The sequence below is a fragment of the Scyliorhinus canicula genome, chromosome 3, assembly GCF_902713615.1.
Source record: "Scyliorhinus canicula chromosome 3, sScyCan1.1, whole genome shotgun sequence".
Lineage (NCBI taxonomy): Eukaryota > Metazoa > Chordata > Chondrichthyes > Carcharhiniformes > Scyliorhinidae > Scyliorhinus > Scyliorhinus canicula.
In genome coordinates this window covers 207,367,591-207,389,787 of record NC_052148.1, presented here as the reverse complement: position 1 = coordinate 207,389,787, position 22,197 = coordinate 207,367,591, and the positions used below count along the sequence as shown (strand labels likewise).

At 49.4% G+C, this 22,197-nt stretch overlaps 1 protein-coding gene across 7 annotated transcripts in view; it reads right to left on the bottom strand.

The window, feature by feature from the left end:
- Positions 1–22,197, bottom strand: part of ablim2 (actin binding LIM protein family, member 2) — a 432,986-nt gene that overhangs the window by 56,880 nt on the left and 353,909 nt on the right. For all 7 annotated transcript variants that reach the window (XM_038792087.1, XM_038792086.1, XM_038792085.1 and 4 more), the window contains one exon: positions 20,776–20,856. In XM_038792087.1, coding sequence (XP_038648015.1) covers positions 20,776–20,856 — 81 coding nt within the window. The remainder of the gene's footprint in view (positions 1–20,775; positions 20,857–22,197) is intronic.

The following is a 22,197-nucleotide window of genomic DNA, read 5'->3' as shown; positions in this document are numbered from 1 at the left end:
CATGAGCGCACTCATGCAAAAAGCGCCAGCCTGGTACGTTGGGAGAGCCCCAGAAGTGCCTTTCCGTCTGGTCCTCGTTTCTGGAGACCAGTGCTGAACGGCACTCGCCCGAGATCTACGAGTCAAAGGGCAGATAGATCCCACGCCTCGGGTACCTCTGGAATCTGCCCATTAAAGTAGGATTAGCTGTCTCGCTTTAATGTGCAGATTTTCTAAAAAGTGAGCCTGCTGTGGCGAATGTGTAACCACTATAATTCACACTGTACATTACTGTGTCCCTGTGGGCTCCATCTGTGAGCCGTTGCATGGCTCTGCCCACAGGGGGAGATGAGGAGCATGTACAGGGCTCCGCCCTCGGCTCCACCCCCTTCAGGAAGTATAAATGCTGAGGTCCTGCGAGTCCGTCTTCAGTTCAGCATAGTCGCAGGCAGGCTCAGTTGTAAGCCGATTAAAGCCACAGTTTACTCCAACTCGTGTCTCTGGTTGAATTGATGGTCACATCAATTTAATCGGCTTAAAGAACTACTATGGAATCAGCCCTCAAACCTGACCGACTGTAACTTCCAGGCCGTGACAGCCTTTCAACACATGGAACTCTCGTCCGAGATGTGTACGTTGCGGGGGTCTGATCGAATTATGTGCGGCAGCGTCTTCTCGCAAAAGGGGCCGAGGACCTGGAGGACACGGTAAAACTGCCGACCTTGTTAGAAGTCGCTTTCCAAAGCCTAACTGCGTTCCCGGCCAATCACGCGACCCCATCGTGGACCCCCGACCAAAGACTGCCCCAGGCCTGCGCCGTGCAGCCACCCGCCCACCAAGGAGGACTATCGTGCCATTTTTGCGGCCAGCCCCAACACCCCCGACAGCAATGCCCGGCCCGCAACGTGACCTGCAGCAGCTGCGGGCGAAAAGGGCACTTCGCTAAGGTATGCCTGGCCAAATCCAAAAACTCAAACCCCAACTCGAACATTCTCAGGCTTGCAGACCCCGTAATAGCATTGTGTCTGCCGACTCTGCCTCCGCACAACATATGCGACTCACGGGGACCGCCATCTTGGCCATCCTCCCCCACGCAGCCGGCCGATCCATGGGGCTGCCATCTTGCTCACTGCCCATCACGTGCGATCCATGGCGATGGCCACCTTGGATGCCATCTTCCTTGCCGAACGCCATGTGCGATCCATGGGGCGGCCATCTTGGACATCATCTTCCTTGCCGCCCACCACGTGCGATCCATGGGAGTGGCCATCTTGGACGCATCTTCCTCGCCGCCCGCCACGTGTGATCAACGGGGGCCGCCATCTTGGCCATAACCTGCTACCCAACTCGAACAGTCATCGCGGGGCCACTCCAGCACCGCCGACCATGCCGCCGTCTACCCTCAGCTCAATGCCATCACCTTGGACCAGTCGCGGCCCAAGCACCTCAACAGCTCCACGATGGCCGTCCGGATCAACGACCACGAGACACCGTCTTCGACTCCAGGAGCACCGAGAGCTTCGTTCACCCGGACCTGGTAAGGCACGGTTCGCTCCCGGTATTCCCAACGCGGCAAACAATCTCTCTCGCCTCGGTGTCGCACTCAGTCCAAATATAAGGGCGCACCTCAGCGACTCTAATACAGGGCGCCAATTATACGAATTTCAAATTGTTCGTGCTCCCAGACCTCTGCGCCCCGCTCCTCCTAGGACTGGATTTCCAGTGTAACCTCAGGAGCCTCACACTCAGCTTCGGCGGGCCCCTGCCTCCACTCACTATATGCAGCCTAGTAACCCTGAAAGTCGACCCCCCCTCACTCTTCGCTAACCTCACCGCCAACTGCAAGCCAGTGGCCACTCGTAGCAGGAGGTATAGTCTGCAGGACAGAGCGTTCATCAGATCTGAAGTCCGGCGCCTATTGCGTGAAGGAGTCATAGAGGCCAGTAACAGCCCCTGGAGAGCTCAGGTAATGGCCGTCAAATCAAGGGAAAAGCTCAGGATGGTGGTTGATTACAGCCAGACCATTAACCGATTCACGCACCTTGATGCGTACCCCCTTCCCCGGATTGCAGACATGGTAAACCAGATTGCACAGTACCGCGTGTTCTCCATGGTGGATCTGAAGTCTGCATACCATCGGCTCCCAATCCGCCCGGAGGACCGCCACTACACGGCAGACAGCCGCCTCTTCCATTTCCTCCAGGTCTCCTTTGGCGTCACAAACGGGGTGTTCCAAAGAGCAATGGACCAAATGATGGGCCAGTACGGGCATCGGGCCACTTTCCCGTACTTGGATAATGTCACCATCTGCGGCCATGATCAGCAGGACCATGACGCCAACCTCCACCGATTTCTCCAGACCGCCCAAAAGCTCAACCTCACCTATAATAAGGAGAAATGCGTTTTCCACACCACCAGGCTAGCTATCCTCGGCTACGTTGTGGAAAACGGAGTCCTAGGACCCGACCCTGACCTTATGCCCCCTCTTACAACTCCCTCTCCCTCACTGTCCCAAGGCCCTCAAGAGGTGCCTCGGATTTTTTTCGTACTATGCCCAGTGGGTCCCCCAGTATGCAGACAAAGCCCGCCCACTATTTAAGGACACCCTCTTCCCACTGTCAGCTGAGGCTCGCCAGGCCTTCGACTGCATCAAGGTGGACATCGCTAAGGCCACCATGAGTGCAATAGACGAGTCCGTCCCGTTCCAGGTGGAGAGCGATGCCTCAGAGGTCGCTCTCGCCTCCACTCTGAACCAGGCAGGCAGGCCAGTAGCTTTCTTCTTCCGAACCCTATCCTCTTCCGAACTTCGACACTCCTCAGTCGAAAAAAAAGCCCAAGCCATTGTGGAAGCCGTGCGGCACTGGAGGCACTACCTCGCAGATAGGAGGTTTACCCTCATCAACGACCAAAGATTGGTTGCCTTCATGTTTGACAATTCGCAGCGGGGCAAGATCAAAAATGACAAGATCTTGAGGTGGAGGATCGAACTCTCCACCTACAATTACGATATCGTATATCGTCCTGGGAAGCTCAATGAGCCCCCAGATGCCCTGTCCCGCGGCACATGCGCCAGTGCGCAAGACGACCGTCTTCAGGCGATCCACAATGACCTCTGCCTTCCGGGGGTCACCCGGCTCGCCCATTACATCAAGGCCCGCAACCTACCCTTCTCCACTGAAGAGGTTAAAGCCGTAACCAGGAATTCCTTGATCTGCGTGGAGTGTAAATAGCACTTCTATAGACCAGACAAGGCACACCTGGTAAAGGCATCCCAGCCCTTTGAACACCTGAGCATCGATTTCAAAGGGCCCATCCCTTCAACTAATCGCAACATTTATTTCCTCAACGTTATAGATGAATTCTCCAGTTTCCAATTTGCCATCCCATGCCCCGATATGACCTCCCATACAGTTACCAGAGCCCTGCACAGTGTCTTCACCCTGTTCGGTTTCCCAACTATGTCCACAGCGACAGGGGTTTGTCCTTCATGAGCGACAAGCTGCGTCAGTACCTGCTCAGTAAGGACACTGCCAGCAGGACTACCAGCTATAACCCCAGGGGGAACGGGCAGGTGTAGAGGTAGAACGCGACGGTCTGGAAGACTGTCCTACTGACCCTATGGTCCAGGAATCTCCCAATCTCCCACTGGCAGTAGGTCCTCCCCGATGCGCTCCATGCTATTCGGTCCCTCCTTCGTACGGCCACGAATCAGACTCCTCATGCTCGCCTATTTGCCTTCCTTAGGGGAACTACCACGGGGGTCTCGCTTCCGCCCTGATTGAGGGCACCGGGCCCTGTCCTCCTCCGAAAACACGTTCGGACACATAAGCCCGACCCCCTGGTAGAGAGGGTCCAACTCCTGCATTCGAACCCCCACTACGCGTTCGTTGAACACCCCGATGGCCGACAGGACACCGTTTCCCTCCGGAACCTGGCACCCGCAGGCTCTATTACCACTACCGCCGATGTATCTCCCACACTACCCGACGGCCGATGCCCTGCGCCCCTGCGCCTATTTGCTTCCTGCGCTCCCTTCCGCCCTACACACCGGTTCACAGGAACAAAGTTCAGGAAGAACCATCCGCGGAGTCCACCCCCGGACCCGAGCCGAACATCCTTCCACAGCCATCCGAGGCAGCTGCAACACCGGTGCTCCGTTGGTCGTTACGCACGATTCGGGCGCCGGACCGACTGAACTTGTAGACCCGTCATCCCCGCCGGACTTGATTTTTTTAACAGGGGGTGAATGAAATGAAATGAAAAAAAATGAAATGAAATGTGGTGAATGTGTAACCACTATAATTCATACCGCACATTACTGTGTCCCTGTGGGCTCCATCTGTGAGCCGTTGCACAGCTCTGCCCACAGGGGGAGATGAGGAGCATGTACAGGGCTCCGCCCTCGGCTTCACGCCCTGCAGGAAGTATAAGTGATGCGGTCCTGTGAGTCCGCCTTCAGTTCAGCATAGTTGCAGGCATCCTCAGTTGTTAGCTGATTAAAGCCACAGTTTACTCCAACTCGTGTCTCTGGTTGAAGTGATGGTCGCATCACCTGCCCACATCACAACATCTTGCAAGATCGCGTTAGATCTCATGAGGCGTTGTGAGCCGGGTAGATCCACAGCGAGTGTGGTCTCCCGGCTTTTATTGGCCATGCTGCACCACAGTGAGCTGCTTATCGGATGCAGCGCGGCCATTAAATCGCGCCCCACATTTAAGTGATGTGATAGAAAGGAATGTAATATGTTTATAACAGTTAAGATTAAAAACAAAAATTATGGAAATGCTCAACAGGTCAGGAAGCATCTGTGGAGAGAGAAACAGAGTTAAAGGGCAGAATTTAATTGAAAAATTAATTTGTGGCGGTTTTTCAGGGAGTTTCCCTCCAGTTCTGCACATTTAGTCACTGGCTAAGAGCCAATGGCCACGCTGCACCTGAAAAGCAGATTGCCACGGCACAGAGTGGCCAATAAAAGCCGGGGCTCTGTGCTGCCTCAGCCGCGCATTCACCATTGAGGCCCCTTATTTAATGCGAGTGGCGTTGTATAGTCATGTGTCTCTCGGCACTGTGAGCGCCGGGAAACACACGGCTAAATGCGCTCACTGTGGCCTTTGTTCTCATTTAGTTGAATTGTGTCGAGAGATGGCAGTGGGGAACACTGAAACACCTGCCACAAATGAACTTGGAAATTTTCCCATTAAATGCCGCCCTTAGAATGTTTTTCAGCACTGGGGAGCTAAACTCAGAGATTGGGTCGCCATTTTGAAAGGGTGCCTCAATCTCTAAGTGAGCTTGTTGGTTCCCCACACCCCCCAGCCATGGGCAATGTCATGCCCCACACACAGGGGGACTACCCACATCGACCCAAGTGTGGACACCCCACTATAGGGTCCATGGGAGGGCCCCTCTCTTCAGGTGCACCCACATCTCCTCACAGCGCCCCATCCTTTCAGGCCTGCCACCTGTCACCCCCCAACTCCCAGAAGCCCCTACATACCTGCGAAGCACCCCTACACTCTTAAAACTCCCTTCCACCCTCCTTTCATGGGCATGGCCCCCCTCGGCCTTGACCCTTGGCAAAGCCACCCGGCACCCAGGCACCTTTGCGCTGTTACCCTGGCAATGTTCCTGCCAGCTTGGTGGTGCCACCCACGCACCCTGGCAATGCCAGGGTGACAGTGCCAATGTGCCATTTGGGCTGTCCCAAGGTGCCGGTATTCCAGGAGGGGGGCCAGGGAGCCATCCTGCACTGTCCCTGACCACCCAGGAGTCTCCAATGGCTCGGAAGACCTCCCGGATACCGTTCTGCCTGATCCACATTTGTGAGGACCAGTACTTTCTAAAAAAATAAATTCAGTACCCAATTCACTTTTTTCAATTAAGGGGCAATTTAGCGTGACCAATTCACCTAGCCTGCACATCTTTGGGTTGTGGGGGCGAAACCCATGGAAACACGGGAATGTGCAAACTCCACACGGACAGTGACCCAGAGCCGGGATCGAACCTGGGACCTCGGCGCCGTGAGACGCAATAATACTGCACCATTGTGCTGCCCTGTGAGGACCAGTACTGAACAGCGCTTGGCTGCATTCCCCTTGGGAAGGCTGGTAGATACTGGGTAAGTTTTTCTAAGTAGGATTAAATCCAAAAAAGGTTCCCCAGTCTGGAGGAGCTAAAGGAGAGGATAGAGCAGCCAAGGGGGCGGGAGTTCAGGTATCTGCAGGTTAGCGAATTTGCGCGAAAGGTCTGGAGAGGGTTGCCTAGGTTGCCGGATACACCCTGCTGGAGTGACTGCTGCTTCCAGATGTGGAAGGAGAAGGAAGAATTGGGGATATATACAAGTGGCTGGGGGGGCAGGGAGGTGAGTGGGTGGTGAAGATCAAAGAGAAATGGGAAGCGGAGTTGGGAGGGGAGGGAGATCAATTGGGGAGCATGAAGTGAGGCATTGCGTAGGGTAAACGGGACCTCCTCCTGTGCAAGGATGAGCTTGATACTTGATACATGAGCACAGGGTGCATATGACTCGAGCGAGAATGAGTGGGTTCTTTCAATGGGTAGCAGATGAGTGTGAGAGGTGTAGGCGGGGGCCAGCGAATCACACGCACATGTTTTGGAGTTGCGGAAAATTGGGAAGATTCTGGGCGGGCATGTTCATGGTCTTAGCCAGGATAGTGGAGGAGGAGGTGGTCCCGGACTGTTTGGTGGCGATATTTGGGTTTTTAGTTTTTTGTTATAATACTTTAACCTGGATTTATTTCTAGAAATGATTACTTCATGCTTGAGGTTAAATGTATCGTTTTAACTTCATGCATGACTTGTTAAGTTTTGAAAATTAGTATCTTCTTTAAGAAACTTTGGCCAGGACTTTCAAGTCCCACCCAAAGCAGGAATCGTTGCAGGTGGGATGGATAATTTGATGGAACTGCCAACGGTCCATTGACTTTGGGAAGGAATTGAAAATCCCAGCCTTAAAATCGGACTAATTTTTAGCAGATTAAACATCAAATTAAATAAAATTGCAAGGATTAAAATAAATTATTTTGAATTTTTTATTGTTGATATTTTTTATCATTGAACAAATTCAATGTTCAGTTCCGTGAATTGAATCATTCAGTGATTCAGCGTTATGATTGAAGAAAACCACGTGGGCTGCACAAGTAGTAGCCCACAGTGTTGTCTGCACCCAGGAAAATCAACATAATCGGCAGACGTGAATAGATTTTTGCCCCCGAAGTTTGAAGTACAGCGCCCGATTTAATGAAAAAAAAGTCTCATTGTAGGCGGATTTAGCGGGGTGTTTCTTAGCACTTGTAGCGCCGGTAACGATCCGGCGATTGAACGTTATTTTTACAGGCCGAAATGGCGCCCAAATCTCTCGATCGCCCAGCATGGTCTCCGGACACCCGAATGTCCCTACCAACCTCTTGGGGGTGCTTGGGCCCCCCACATCCCACCTCTTTTTTTTTTTAAATAAATATTTTATTGAGGTATTTATGTTTTTATAACAGCAACAGAAGAAACAATGTACATACAAATATAAACATAGTGCAAAAGACGTCTTCCTCCCTCACAGATCCCACCTTTACTAACCCCCTACTTTAAACTAATCTAAACCCCAACCCCCCCCTCTTCTGTTGATGGTTCATTTTCCCCAAAGAAGTCGTCGAACGGCTGCCACCTCCGGGCAAACCCTAACATTGACCCTCTCAAGGCGAACTTGATTTTCTCCAGACAGAGAAAGCTAGCCATGTCAGTTAGACAGGTCTCCATCATCGGGGGCTTTGGGTCCCTCCAAGCTAATAGTATCCGTCTCTGGGCTACCAGGGAATCAAAGGCCAGAACGTCTGCCTCTTTCTCCTCCTGGATTCCTGGGTCTTCCGACACTCCGAAAATTGCCACCTCTGGACTCGGTGCCACCCTTGTTTTTAACACCGTGGACATGACATCCGCAAACCCCTGCCAGAATCCCCTAAGCTTCGGGCATGCCCATATATGAACATGGTTCGCTGGTCCTCCTGCACACCTTTCTTCTACCCCAAAGAACCTGCTCATCTGGGCCACTGTCATATGGGCCCGGTGAACGACCTTAAACTGTATCAGGCTGAGCCTGGCACATGCTGTGGATGCGTTGACTCTACTCAACGCGTCCGCCCAGAGACCATCCTCTATCTCTCCTCCTAACTCCTCTTCCTTTTTGCTCCTCAGTCTGCGTTTCCTCTGACCCCATGAGTTCCTTGTAAATGTCAGAAATCCTCCTTTCTTCCACCCACATTCTGGAAACTACCCTGTCCTGTATCCCTCTTGGTAGTAGGAATGGGAAGGTTGAGACCTGCCTGCATAGGAAGTCCCACGCCTGTAGGTACCTTAACTCATTCCTTCCCGTCAATTCAAATTTCTCCTCCAGCTCCCTCAGGCTAGAAAAGCTCCCCTCTATAAACATATCTCCCATCCTCTCGATTCCTGCTCTCTGCCATCTCCGGAACCCTCCATCTAGCCTCCCTGGGGCAAACCGGTGATTATTGCAGATTGGAGACCAGACCGATGCTCCCTCTGCTCCCACATGTTTCCTCCATTTCCCCCAGACTCTCAGGGCCGCTACCACCACGGGGCTGATAGAGTACCGTGCCGGCAGGAATGGCAGAAGCGCTGTTACCAATGCCCCCAAACTAATGCCCTTGCATGATAGCGCCTCCACTTGCACCCCCCCCCCCCCATGGCTATATTCGCCGCCCAATAATAATTACTAACTAAAGTTCGGCAGCGCCATGCCCGCCCTCCCACCCCGCCCCCCGGCTCGGCTCCGCGGGGTTTTACCCACCCATACAAAGCCCGAGATCACCTTGTTGACCCATTTTAAAGATGGGGAGACACTGAAACACAAACAGGAATCTCGGGAGGACCGTCATTTTCACTGTCTGCACCCTCCCAGCCAGTGACAGCGGGAGCACGTCCCACCTTTGGAAATCTTCCTTCATTTGGTCTACTAGTCGGGCCAGATTTAACTTGTGTAGCCGTTCCCATTCCCGTGCCACCTGGATGCCTAGGTACTGAAAGCTTCCCCTTACCACTCTAAACGGCAGCTCCCTCAATCGCCTCTCCTGTCCCCTTGCCTGGATCGTGAACAGCTCACTTTTCCCCATGTTCAATTTATAACCCGAAAACCGGCCAAATTCCCTCAGAATCCTCATAATTTCTTCCATCCCAGGGCAGCACGGTGGTACAGTGGGTTAACCCTGCAGCCTCACGGCGCCGAGGTCCCAGGTTCGATCCCAACTCTGGGTCACTGTCGGTGTGGAGTTTGCAGATTCTCCCTGTGTTTGCGTGGGTTTTGCCCCCACAATCCAAAGATGTGCATGATAGGTGGATTGGCCACGCTAAATTGCTCCTTAATTGGAAAAAATGAATTGGGTACTCTAAATTTATAAAAAATAATAAAATAATTTCTTCCATCCCTTCTAGTGGTTCCGAAACATATAGGAGCAGGTCATCTGCATATAGCGAGACTCTGTGTTCCAAAACCCCCCCCTCTGACCAGCCCCTTGAGGCTCTCAACGCAATTGCCAGCGGCTCTATGGCCAGCGCAAACAGCAGTGAGGAGAGGGGGCATCCCTGCCTCGTCCCCTGGTGCAGCCTAAAATAGTCCGATGTTAACCAATTTGTCCGTACGCTTGCCACGGGAGCCTGATACAGCAGTCTGACCCAGTCGATAAAGCCTCGTCCAAATACAAATCCCAATACCTCCCACAGATATTGCTATTCCACCCTATCAAAAGCCTTCTCTGCGTCCATTGCGACCACTACCTCCACATCCCTACCCTCTGGGGGCATCATGATCACATACAGCAACCTTCTTACGTTGGCCGCCAACTACCTACCCTTGATTAATCCCGTCTGATCCTCCCCAATCACGTCTGGAATGCAGTCTTCAATCCTAGAGGACAAGGAGCGATTCCTCTGACCCCCCGCCAGGTCGGAGAATCGCCGGGGGGCAGCGTGAATCCTGCCCCGGCGCCGGTTTTCGGGCAGGGGCAGGATTCATGCCACGCCGGTCGGGGGCCATTGGCAGCGGCCCACCCAGCAATTCTCCGGCCCCCGATGGGCCGAGCGGCCGCCTGTTTCCGGCCAGTCCTGCCGGCATGAAATGGTCATGGTTCAAAACGGTGGGGGCTGGCTGGCAGACCGTCTACCGGTGTCCCTAGCCCCTGGAAGTGCGGAGGATTCCGCAACTTCCGGGCGGCCCGATGCCAGAATGGTTCGCGCCACTCTTGGCGCTGGCGTCGGGCGATGTGGCCAGTTGCGGGAGAATCCTATCCAAGATCTTGGCCAACAGTTTGGCGTCTACATTACTAGGGAGATTGGTCTGTAGGATCCGCATAGCTCCGGGTCCTTGTCCCACTTCAAGATCAATGAAATAATGGCCTGTGACATCCGCTAAAAGTCTAACATCCAGTTTCCAGTGCGGGTGTTGGCCACACTCCTTGCTCACCTGTAGGGCAACCCAGTGTGGGGCATGATCCGAGATCGTGATTGCTGAATACCCAGTGTCCTCTATCCCCGTCAGTAAAGTCCTGTTCAGGATAAAAAAAGTCAATCCGGGAGTACTCTTTATGCACAGGCGAGTAGAAAGTGAACTCCTTCACTCTCGGCCATCCAAATCTCCATGGGTCCACCCTTCCCATTTGCTTCATAAACCCCTTTCGCTCCTTTGCCATTTCTGGCATCTTGCCTGTCCTTGAGCTCGACTGGTATAGCCCTGGGTCAATGACTGCGTTAAAGTACCCCCCATGACTAACTTGTGCGAATCCAGGTCCGGGATCTTCCCCCAACATCCTCTTTATGAACTCCACATCATCCCAATTTGGCGCATACACATTCACGAGTACATCGGCAGCCCCTCCAGCTTCCCACTGAACATAATGTAACGGCCTCCCACATCTGCAAATATTCTTCCCGCATCGAATGACACTCGCTTGTTAATCAGGATCGCGACCCCTCTAGTCTTAGAATCCAGCCCCGAGTGAAAAACCTGTCTGACCCATCCCTTCCTTAATCTAATCTGATCAGTTACTCTAAGGTGCGTCTCCTGTTACATTGCCACGCCTGCCTTCAGTCCCCTCAAATGCGCGAACACGCGTCCCCTCCTAACCGGCCCATTTAGCTCTCTTACGTTCCATTTGATCAGCCTGGTTGGGGGGGGCTTCTCGCCCCCCCCACCCCAACCACCCCTCCATCCGCCGATCAGCCATCACCTTTCTTGGGCCAGTGTCCAGCCCGCGCCCCACGCATCCGCAGGCCTGCCCCCAGGCAGCTTCTGCCCCCAGGCAGCTTCCACCCCCGACCTCCTTTTTACCCACAGCAAAAGTCCCACACATCCCACCTCTTAAGGGCTCAGCACCCCCGGGCCCAATCCTTGGCACGGGCAAAATGCCACCTGAGCATCTAGGCACTGCCAGACAGTACCCCTTCTAGCCTGGCAGTGCCTCCCAGGCACCCTGTCGGTGCCAGACTGCCACCCAGGAGGCACTGCCATGGTGCCAGGCAGTCAGTGCCAAGATGCTCAGATGGCACCGGCAGTGTCAAGGTGCCACCCTGCCCAAAGGCCTTTGATGACCTGGGAGACCTCAAGTGCCGTTCCGCGTAGTCCCCGTTTGTGGAGAGCAGTGCTAAACGGTGCCCGGTTAGGGTCTCCTCGGCGAGGCCGTTAGACCCCAGGGACTGGTTAGCTCTGGCAGAGACATGTTTAAGCGTGCAGTTAAATTTAGGTGCCACACATTGTGGCAGGATCCCATTAGATCTTGCGAGGCGTAGCGAGCTGAGTAAATCTCGCGAGAGGCCTCTCACAAGGTTTACCAGCCACATCACGTTGCGAGTTGGGTGTGACGCGGTTGTTAGATCGCGCCCACAGTTTATGGCGCATAAACATTGACTATAAAAGTGGGAAATTGTTTTTCCCTTTCTCTTCCTATTACTCATACACAATGTTACCATTGTGTCTTCAACAGAACTAGAGACAAGCTGCTTGAGTCCAGCATTTCATGTGTTTATGCTTATTCTGCTGCTGACTGCTGAAAGACTTGGGGTGATATTGTTTGGATTTTGGAGCTCCCGAGGACCTGGCCAAAGACTGTCCTATCTTTTTTTCTCTTTATTCTTTTTTGGGATGTGAATGTTGATGGCAAGGCCAGCATTTGTTGTTTGTCCCTAATTATCCTTGATTTATGTGGCTTGTTAGCCCATTTCGGACTTAACCACAACATCTTTGTCAACCTGTACCTATCGCTGGCCTTCCATCCAGCCCCCCTTCTCTACATACCCCTGCTAATGACCTCTTGTACAGAAGTCTGGAAATGAATTCTAGAATCACTAAAGATTTTACGACAAAAGAAAATAAGAAAAGTTACATTTGGGATATTGTCAAGTTGCCCTCAGGAACAAAATAGTGGCTACATTGCCAATCAAGTACAGTATGCAGTCAAACACCTAATTGGCACTGCACTGAAAGAATAATAGTTCACAGCTCAAGAGCTGCTGAGAGTTGCACCTGCTGATAAAAATCTATTGGACAGTCAGACTTCTCCACTATTAACGCAGGTTCTTAAAAATAAATATTTATTAAATTGGGATGAGATAAGCACCGGAGGAAGAAGGATACTGTCATGTGAGGTTGTATTCTAACCTTTTATGATTTGATCCCGATTATCATGAGTAGAGATCCAGTATTTGGTTTAAACAGAGAACAGTGACTGGAGAAAGGCAGAGAGGTGGTGGATACATGCGGTTGAGCTCCCTGCCAGACAGCTGCAGCACTGCTGAGACCAGTAATACCCGAGACTGGACATGGTGATAGGAAATTAGACGCACTTAATTCTTGCATTAACCCGAGGGCTGATGATGTCAACCAGCATTACATAAATGCAGAGTCAGATGACTAGTAAAGAGACTGTGCTTGCCTAAAGCTGCCGTTGCACTTAAAAAGATGGTTGCTCCAAAACGGATGCATAAATGACAAATGGGCAGGAAGCAGTGCAAAAATGAGCTAGTGAGTGATATGCAGAGCCATGGCTAAATAATTATGGTTTGAGAAGTCTTCAGGAGATATATAAGAACATTTTACAGAATCTGTCAGTAACCTCCCATTTGGCATCTTCCAATCTTAAGGTTTTGTGCCATATTAACAAAATTCATATGCTATCCTGGGATAGCTTTTGAAGTTAACAAAATAACTTCTGCACAAGGACACTGTCGAGTATTAAACAAAGTTTGATTGTTTTGATGTCTGAAATGCTGAAAAATAGTGAAACCAATGCATTATTATTAAAAGGTAATACATGGGGCAAGTCAAAAGCATTGCCCAGAATGCTATGCCCCTTCCCCAAGATATAGGCTGGGAGGTGGTCATGGAGGTCTTAAAATTGGGTGAGGTGGTGCCTGTTATCTTCCCATCTCCGCTGATGTTTATCAGTGGTGGGCCGTCTGCCAGCCCGTAGGTTCTTAAGTGGTCAATTAACAATTATTTAAGGGCCTCTTCCCACAGTCTCTGATATCTTGTCAGTGGCAGATGGGCACTTCCTGATGACTTCCCCGCAGGCTTGGGGACTCTCCTGATTGGGCAGCCTGTGGTGCACCCAACCCCACTCACCTTTACACTGAGCCTCTTCAATGATTGCCGATACGGGGCCTGCTGCAGATCCAGCAGTGGCCATTATTCCCAGTGGCTTTGCAGGACCTGAATGTTGCCAGCCCTCTGCTACCACAGGAGGTGTGGAATCCGTGACTGTAGGGAATTAATTGCCCGAACAATGTAAAATTGAGTCATGGTTTCCATCGCCATCAGCAGAATATTCGAGGGCTCACTGAAGTTATAAAATAGAACTTATGTGGTCCAGATATCCTTTCTGATTATACAATTTCTGTTGCTTTCAATTCAAAGCAGCATTTGGGAACTGACAAAATAAATTCTAATCTCTAACTAGTGATAAAAATGGAAATGTCACCCTGGTGGAATAGAGAGTGATATACATTATCAGGGCAGAGGTTAGGAAATTTTATTCTGCACCAAACTATGGCTATCCGTAATTTGGGAGTGCTTCCCAGTGACCCCGCGTACCATCCTTTACGATGTTGCTCAAAAATCCTAACAAAAATTAAATTGTAAAATAATATAATTGTAACTTGATGAAAATGAGAATAATTCCTGGTCTCTTCCTGCATCAAGTGGTGCACCAAGGCAAACTTTTGTCTGATTCCATAGCTAATAATTCCTGGAACAGGTCTCTAGTTTGTCGCCTTAATGAGAATAAAGTAATTGTAAACTATTGAAAAATAAGAAATTAAGGGGAAAGTTTTAAGCCCCCCCAAGAAGAGTAAAAAACCAAGGGTCAGTTACGTGCATAAGTGCAAAGTAATAACTTGAAAGAAGCCATTGTACATACGTAGCCAAATGAATTGTAATCAAATACAGACAAACCTCTTCTGGTTTCACCATGGTGGGCAGGGGACAGGAGAGTGGCCTGCTGACGAGTGGTGGGTTAGTAATTATAATTGTTAAACACAGAATTGTTACATTGCAGAAGGAGGCCACAGGTCTCAGATTTTAGCAGTCATTTGGATTGAGTTTTCCAGGGTTGGGAAATGAAACAGCAGAAGGGCAGTGAGAATAACCAACGCAGCAGTTAAGTGCTGTTTCCACCTCCCATTCTGCAATCCTTCCTGCAATTACTGACACCTACTGCAATCTCTATATATCTGCATAAAATATTGTCATGAGAATGTCACTTTAAGAAATGTTTGAATGCTCATGTTACTGCAGTGATGTCACAATGTGGGTGGAGCTGAGCTCTGGCTCTGCTTTTTAGTTTCACTTTGAGAAAAGCTTGGTTGTGTCTGTTTTTTTGGTTTCAGAGTTGGAGCTGGAGTCAGACAAAGCAGGTGTACTGTTGTTCTCTCTGCCATGAAAAGACTATCTCTTGATCATTTGGTGAATTCAGAATTATAACTGTTTTCAGTAGTGAATTTAAACCTGATGTGCTTCTGTTAAAAGGTGTTTTTTAAGTCTTATGGATGTTAAAAGGAAAGTAAGGATTACTTCGTGTTGTATTCTTTGGGGTTGTATTTGAATTAATGGTTGCCAAGATGTTCATTGTATGTTTTAAAAAGGTTAACTTGAGTTCATAGAAAAAAACATTGTTTTGCTTTTCTGCTGTACCACACCTGTAGAGTGGGCCGTGTGCTCCCCATACCACAATCTATTAAAAGTTGTGGGTCAGGTGAACTCCATGATACACTTTGGGGTTCTCTAAACCCTGACCCATAACAATATCAGATAAGCAATGATAAGAAGACAGTGTGTTGAGTTTCATAGAAATCTATGAGTTCACACACCGAACAACTATATTTAAAATAGCTGTGATTTATCCCAAGACAAACTAATTTACCCAGAAAAGTAATCAATTTCGATCTTCAATGCATCAGAAGGTACAGTTACAGTGACAGAAAAACGTGGCACAGTTTTCCAAAGTTGGTGGTATGCTTACACCGTGGCTAGCATTGCTGCCTCACAGCGCCAGGGACCCAGGTTCAATCCTGGCCTTGAGTGACTGTGTAGAGTTCGTCCTTTCTCCCCGTGTCTGCATGGGTTTCCTCCGGGTGCTCCGGTTTCCTGCCACAGTCCAAAGATGTGCAGGTTAGGTGAGGTTAGGGCTGGGTTGTGGGCCTTGGTAGGGTGCTCTGTCAGAGGTCGCACTGCAGTGATTCTATGGTTCTAAATCCTTTGCCTTATTTGGTAGCTGTCTGCAATTTGATTATGATAAAACTGTTTATTCCAGTAAAGAAGCAAAAGCTGTTGCAAGGGCAATGGATACGCAGGCTTTCCTTCCCAGCAGCTGGCCAGCCTCTCAGACCAGCTGGTTACTGGGTGGGAAACTGTACAAAAACTCCACGGAGATCCTCCCATTAAATTCAGCTGCACCTCTCTTTTTCCTATCATTGCACAATTATCGGCTGCTCCCTCCCTCCTTGTAATTATTAAGACTTTAATGTCTCAATGGGGTTTAGTTTTCCATTCACAAGGCAAAAATCGATGGCAAAATGTTTAGAAAAATAAAGGTGCAATGAGGAGAATTAGTCAGAAGAGGGCACTGCAGGGAAGGAGCACCTCCTCAGAAACCAGGGAAAGTCAAAGGGAAATCAGGAACAAACAGACCTCTCCAGCCTCAGATTGGACTTTCAAATGTGATGCACATCACTGTTCAAAATAATGTACAGCTTCCTATGCATAAAGAGAATTGTCATTTACGTCAGTTGACGGATCTGAAAAATGTTCCCTAAATAAACTAGGCAGAAATGATTGAGAGATTTGATGGACCTTACATGCTGAACAGATTAGAATGCTCATATAAGCAACTCCCAGGGAGACTGAATGAATGCAGAACTAGAATTGGTAAGATTGTCTATCCTTGTGGTCAAAAGGAACTCATCGGGGGCGATTCTCTGGCCCTGCTCATGTAGGCGCAATTCGCGCTCTGGCCAAAGACTCTCACAAGAGGGCTATAATGCAGTTTGTGCCGGCGAGAACTCATTTTGAGATTCCCCCCCACCCCCGGCTGGCGGGAGCGAACCACATTAGCATTAAATTCGAATTGAAATACCCAGAATCGGCTTTAAACTGAATTCACTCGGCTCTTGTAATTCTCCAAGCCACTGGCGCAACGTGAGGCTGCCGGGAATCACCACTGGTCTCTGAAAGTGAAGACTAGATGTGATAACCATGGCGGGGGGCTTGGAGGTCATTGAAACTCCTTGTTGATCCGGCTGGAAAGAGCCCTGGTACTGCCCCCGGTACTCTGGTAGGGCCAACATAGCAGTTGGCGCTACCAAGGAGCAGGGCCTGAAGGAAGAGGGGACTTTGCTGACCCCATTGGGGGCGTTGCTCACTTGGGGGGGTGGGGGAGGGGTGCTGATGACAGTGATTGGGTGTGGGGCTCTTTGGCGGCGATTGGTGGGGGTTTCTGTCAGGTTGTCTTTAGATTGGGGTGGCCCGGACCTGCCACCACCTTTCGGTCCCGCACACCTTATTCATGGTGCAAATCACCCCAACCTATGAAAAATAAATATCTAAATGTAGGTAGATTGCGATCTGGATCACGCCACCCACCTGCCAGGAAACGCAAAACGGGCGGGATTCTACGAGCCGCAATTGCGCTGGGTGCGGTGGTGGAGAATGGTTGTTGATGCTGAAATTCAGCGTGACGTCGCTCCCTGCCACCAATCACGCGTGCGCGCGGTCGACGCGGTGTCGTTCGGGGGCCATTGAAAGACGTCCCCGCAGCGATTCTCTGCCAGCAACTGCCAGAGTTCCCGGCAGCGGGGTTCTAACATGGTTTCACCCGGCGGGTACTCGGAGTGGCGGCTGCAGGCTGTGTCTGCGGCCGCTCTAGTGGGGGGGTGGGGGGGATCCTTTGCTGGGGGGGGGGGGTTGCTCCAGGGCGGCCAGGCTCGCGATCGGGAGCTCGTGATCGGGAGCCACCGATCGGCGGACACGCGCGATCTTGGGGGGGGGGGGGGGGGGGGGGGGGGGGGGCTATATCATTGGGGCGGACCACTGTGTGGGCCCACCATGTTGTGTGAGGGTGCTGCAGACGGTCGCCGTGTGCATGCGCGGACCCCCGGCCGGAAGTGCAGGGCACTCTGGCACCCTGCTGGCCCCGTTCAGGTAAATGAATCGCTGGGCCAAGTGGCCCGTTGACACCGCGTGAAACGCTCCGGTGGTTATGCTGGCGTCAACACTTAGCCGTGGTTTCAGAAAATCCCGCCCCATGTTTCCCGCCGGAGACCACGCTAAGAAATATTTCGGGAGAATTGCGCCCAATGTTTGCCTATAATGAAAAAAGCTACAGAGCCCTGATTTTAACCTGGAGTGGATTCAGGGCGGGCGAGATGCAGGGCAGGCGAGATGCAGGGCGGGCGAGATGCAGGGCGGGCGAGATGCAGGGCAGACGGGAGTACCACATTGACCAGGTTCATTTTAACACCTGGAGTTTATTTGAACTGTCTGTCTGTCCTATCTCCCACCTGAAGCTGGTACAAACAGCAACAGAGTCAGTGGGCAGAATGATGAATTTGTGTAAGAGGCTTGTACTACTGGAGACCCAGTTCAAGATGAGCATGTGGGGATTGGTGTGTGGAGCTCTCCAAAGAGCTGCTGGAAGAAAGAATCCTCGGGAGGACCAGGAATGTTGATGGGGTCTGGAGCTCACTCTTGGACCCAAGGAATAAAAAAAAAAGAAAAATATACTTAAGTTGGCTTCATCTGAAAACATGGCTGCCTCCCACCATGGTCTATTGGCAGATTTTCCTCATCAGATCACATACTTAACATTTTAATTTGGGCCCGCATCTCCCATATAGCAAGCGGTTCTCGTGTTGCTGGAATCCCAGTAATTAAATGGTGGAAGGGAACACTATGGGATTCAATGATTTCAGTTGGCCACTATTTTAACCTCTCACATGCCCCATAGCGACTGAGTTAAAATTGGGGCTTCAGTCATTAACAAAGACAGACAGCCATTGCATATTATAAGTAGTTGGAAATCCAGCTCAACAAGAGTACTTGCTGAACTCTGGAAATTTGGTGAGTGACCAAATTTGGCACAGGGAGGAAAGAGATGCTGTCTTTTACAAAACAAGGAGGTCAAGAGAAGGAGTGAGAAACAGCAAAAGTGAAGAGCTGAAGTCCACAGGCATTAATTAGGTAAGCAGATGGGTGATTGGATGGCGAGTTTTAAGGTTTTTTGTAAACTCTAAACTAGGGTAGTAGTTTAAACTAGGACTGGGCAGGAAATAAGTACTGTATTAAACTAGTTAAACTAATTGATATAATTACAAATAGTCATTGAGTAAAGACTTTAATTCATTAAATAACTCAATAAAACTGGCTTAAGAATGGCAGAGCAGGTTAGAACATAGAACAGTACAGCACAGAACAGGCCCTTCGGCCCTCGATGTTGTGCCGAGCAATGATCACCCTAATCAAACCCACGTATCCACCCTATACCCGTAACCCAACAACCCCCCCCCCCCCAACCTTACTTTTTAGGACACTACGGGCAATTTAGCATGGCCAATCCACCTAACCCGCACATCTCTGGACTGTGGGAGGAAACCGGAGCACCCGGAGGAAACCCATGCACACACGGGGAGGACGTGCAGACTCCGCACAGACAGTGACCCGGCCGGGAATTGAACCTGGGACCCTGGAGCTGTGAAGCATTTATGCTAACCACCATGCTACCGTGCTGCCCCTAGGTTGTTTATCTAGACTGCAAAATATGGTAGCCTGTGGATGGCGAGACTGCCCCCAGCAAACATATCTGCAGATGTCTCCGTCTCAAAACTCTCCAGCCCAGTCATTGAGCTGGAGTGCGGGTTAGAGATATACAAGGCAGGATGTGGTATTTCAGGATAGTTTTACCCAGAATATAGTCACACCTCAGGGCAAAACCCAGCTTCATGAGAGAGAAGGTGCTATCGATAGGGAGCTGGGTCGCAGGATTTAGGAGAAGTTGAGAAAGAGGTTCCGCAGACAGGTGCGATGAACTTTCTGCCTGTGAGGCCAAAGTGAATTACAGTATTGTGATATAATTCACAGTTATGATTCACCCATGAACAGACACCCTCTCATGAAACTCCCCTTGTTATTTGAACATGCTCAGACAGATCTAGACATAAATAGTATAATACAGGTTACTGAATAATTTTCTCTTCAGATAAATTTTCTTTTGTTCATTTAAAACACCCAATTACAGTTTCCTTGGGGCAAAATAACTGAAAACATAACAATTAGCTTCATGAGCTTGTCGTGATGCAGTGCAAATATCTGATCCGCATTCTTGACGATCTCTATTATCAGCAACATCTGTCTGGGTTTGGCTAGACAATTTCTAATAATGTTTCTACTCATAATCTACCTGCTAATCTGCCCTTCCATTATGCATGGCATTAATGCTAATTAAGTAGGAACATTATTTTGAGTCCTGCTTCTGTTGATTGCTATAATTATTACAACTTGCGATTATCAAACCAAATATGATCAAAGGATGCACAAATTTTACACTCTTACATCAAGTGCTCATCTTAACTGTTGAAACACACACTACTCAGTGCTACAAACGTTACACATTGTGGACAGCACGGTAGCACAGTAGTTAGCACAGTTGCTTCACAGCTCCAGGATCCCAGGTTCGATTCACTGCCTGCGTGGGTTTCCTCTGGGTGCTCCGGTCTCATCCCAAAATAGGTGGATTGATCATGCTAAATTGCCCTTGGTGTCCCAAAAAAGGTTAAGTGGGGTTACTGGGATAGGGTGGAGACATGGGCTTGAGTAGGGTGCTCTTTCCAAGGGCCGGTGCAGACTCGATGGGCCGAATGGCCTCCTTCTGCACTATAAATTCTATGATTTTATGATTTTAACTGTGAAAATTTAAGGAAACTGTAAATTTGGGACATCTCAAATAAAATTTGTGGAAACACACAGGTTACTGAATATCTGCGAGCTAAGTATAGGCTAACTTCTCAGAACAGATTTAATAAAGGGCCTCACCCAAAATGATAATCTATCTGTCTGCTTTAGATTGACATTCTTGTTTGCATTTTCTATATTCTTTTGATTTTTAACTCTCAAACTTTGGCAGTGAACTCCACACAAGATCAAACATGAGGGAAAGATAGCTACATGAAAAAAATTATAATTGTAAGGGGAGTGTCATGGAAATGCTTCGGTTCATCACGAGCATTCTTACCTCCAGTCTGGTCCTGTCCACATCCTTTGGTAGCTTGACACGAGCTTTCATTGTGACAGCTAACATTTCATACGGGTAAACCTGCAAAAAGTAAAAGTAACTCAATGGTAACTCAGTTGTACCGCATTTTCTTTTAATTTCTGATGCCAAGTTACTATCGTGGAAAATCGTAAACCTGGAAAAGATCATCCAATCCACCTTCTTGCTGTTCAATACCTTACACGCCAATTCATTTCTCAACAAAAAAATAGGCATCAGCTTGATATTTTGAGAGATGTATCTAGTTTGTTTCCTAGTTTGTCCTGGTCAGTATTTTGTCAATATTCCTACAATTTGGCTGTTTATTATGTAACCACATGATTTTCTGTGCATGATTTTACAATTATCTACATTAAATTTTTGTCCCGCCTTGCACTATAACCTAAGCCCCCATGTAAGTATTTGGGGAAATCTATATGTAACATGAGGGGCGCGATTCACTCCAAAACTTTTTTGGGCGGATTTGGCAGCTTTTTTCGCCAGCATTCTGGATGAGATCCAGACCTGGATTCACCCACGCTGAGTCATTTTTTTGGGCCCTGGGTAGTTTCTCCCCGGTCCATCCCACACTGACAAATGTTTTCACAAATGTTTGGGGAGCTGAACTCTCCAGTGGGAGCAGCTCCTCATAGATCGGGGCACCATTTTGAAAGGATGTCCCAATCTCCAAGTGAGCTTGTCCCCCACAACCCCTCCGCCCCCTGCCCCCCCCCCCCCCCAGACAATACCATCCCCCACAGATATGGATTGATGCCGAGATAAGTGCTGTCAATTTCTACTTCAAAATCACTCAAGCGTGAAGGGGTGGTGATGTTGGAACACACTTAACTCTCTCTTTGAAGTGGACAACACCAACACCAAACCCATTCGAGTATTGCCCACTGTAATTGTTTCTCCGGCACCCAAATATATATGTACCTCCCCAGTCTCCACCTCCCCTCCCTCCCCCGACAAACAGTTGCCTACTTATGTGTTGTAAATAATTTTGCCAGTTGTACAGTGTTGCTGCTGTTGAGCTGGTGCACAATACCCTACCGGTTATTCTATTTTATTTTTTATTATTACCTTTTTTTGGGTATGCCCTTCTCTTCTATACATGTATACATATATTTATATATATATTTCTTATTCTGTGTACATAACCATAAATATACTTTGTTCAAAAACCCAATAAAAACTCATTCATAATATGAAAAAAACTCTCTCTGAAGTGATTGACGTTTCTAAACATTATGGTTTGAGCATTTCTGAGTTACACAACTGTGAAGGAAAATGAATGAGGCATGGCTGACAATTTTATGTGTGTTAATCACAGCCTAGAAAGATAAATGACTGAATGGCTTGCAGCTCAAGGATCTGAGGGGTTTAACCACAGATGACTGG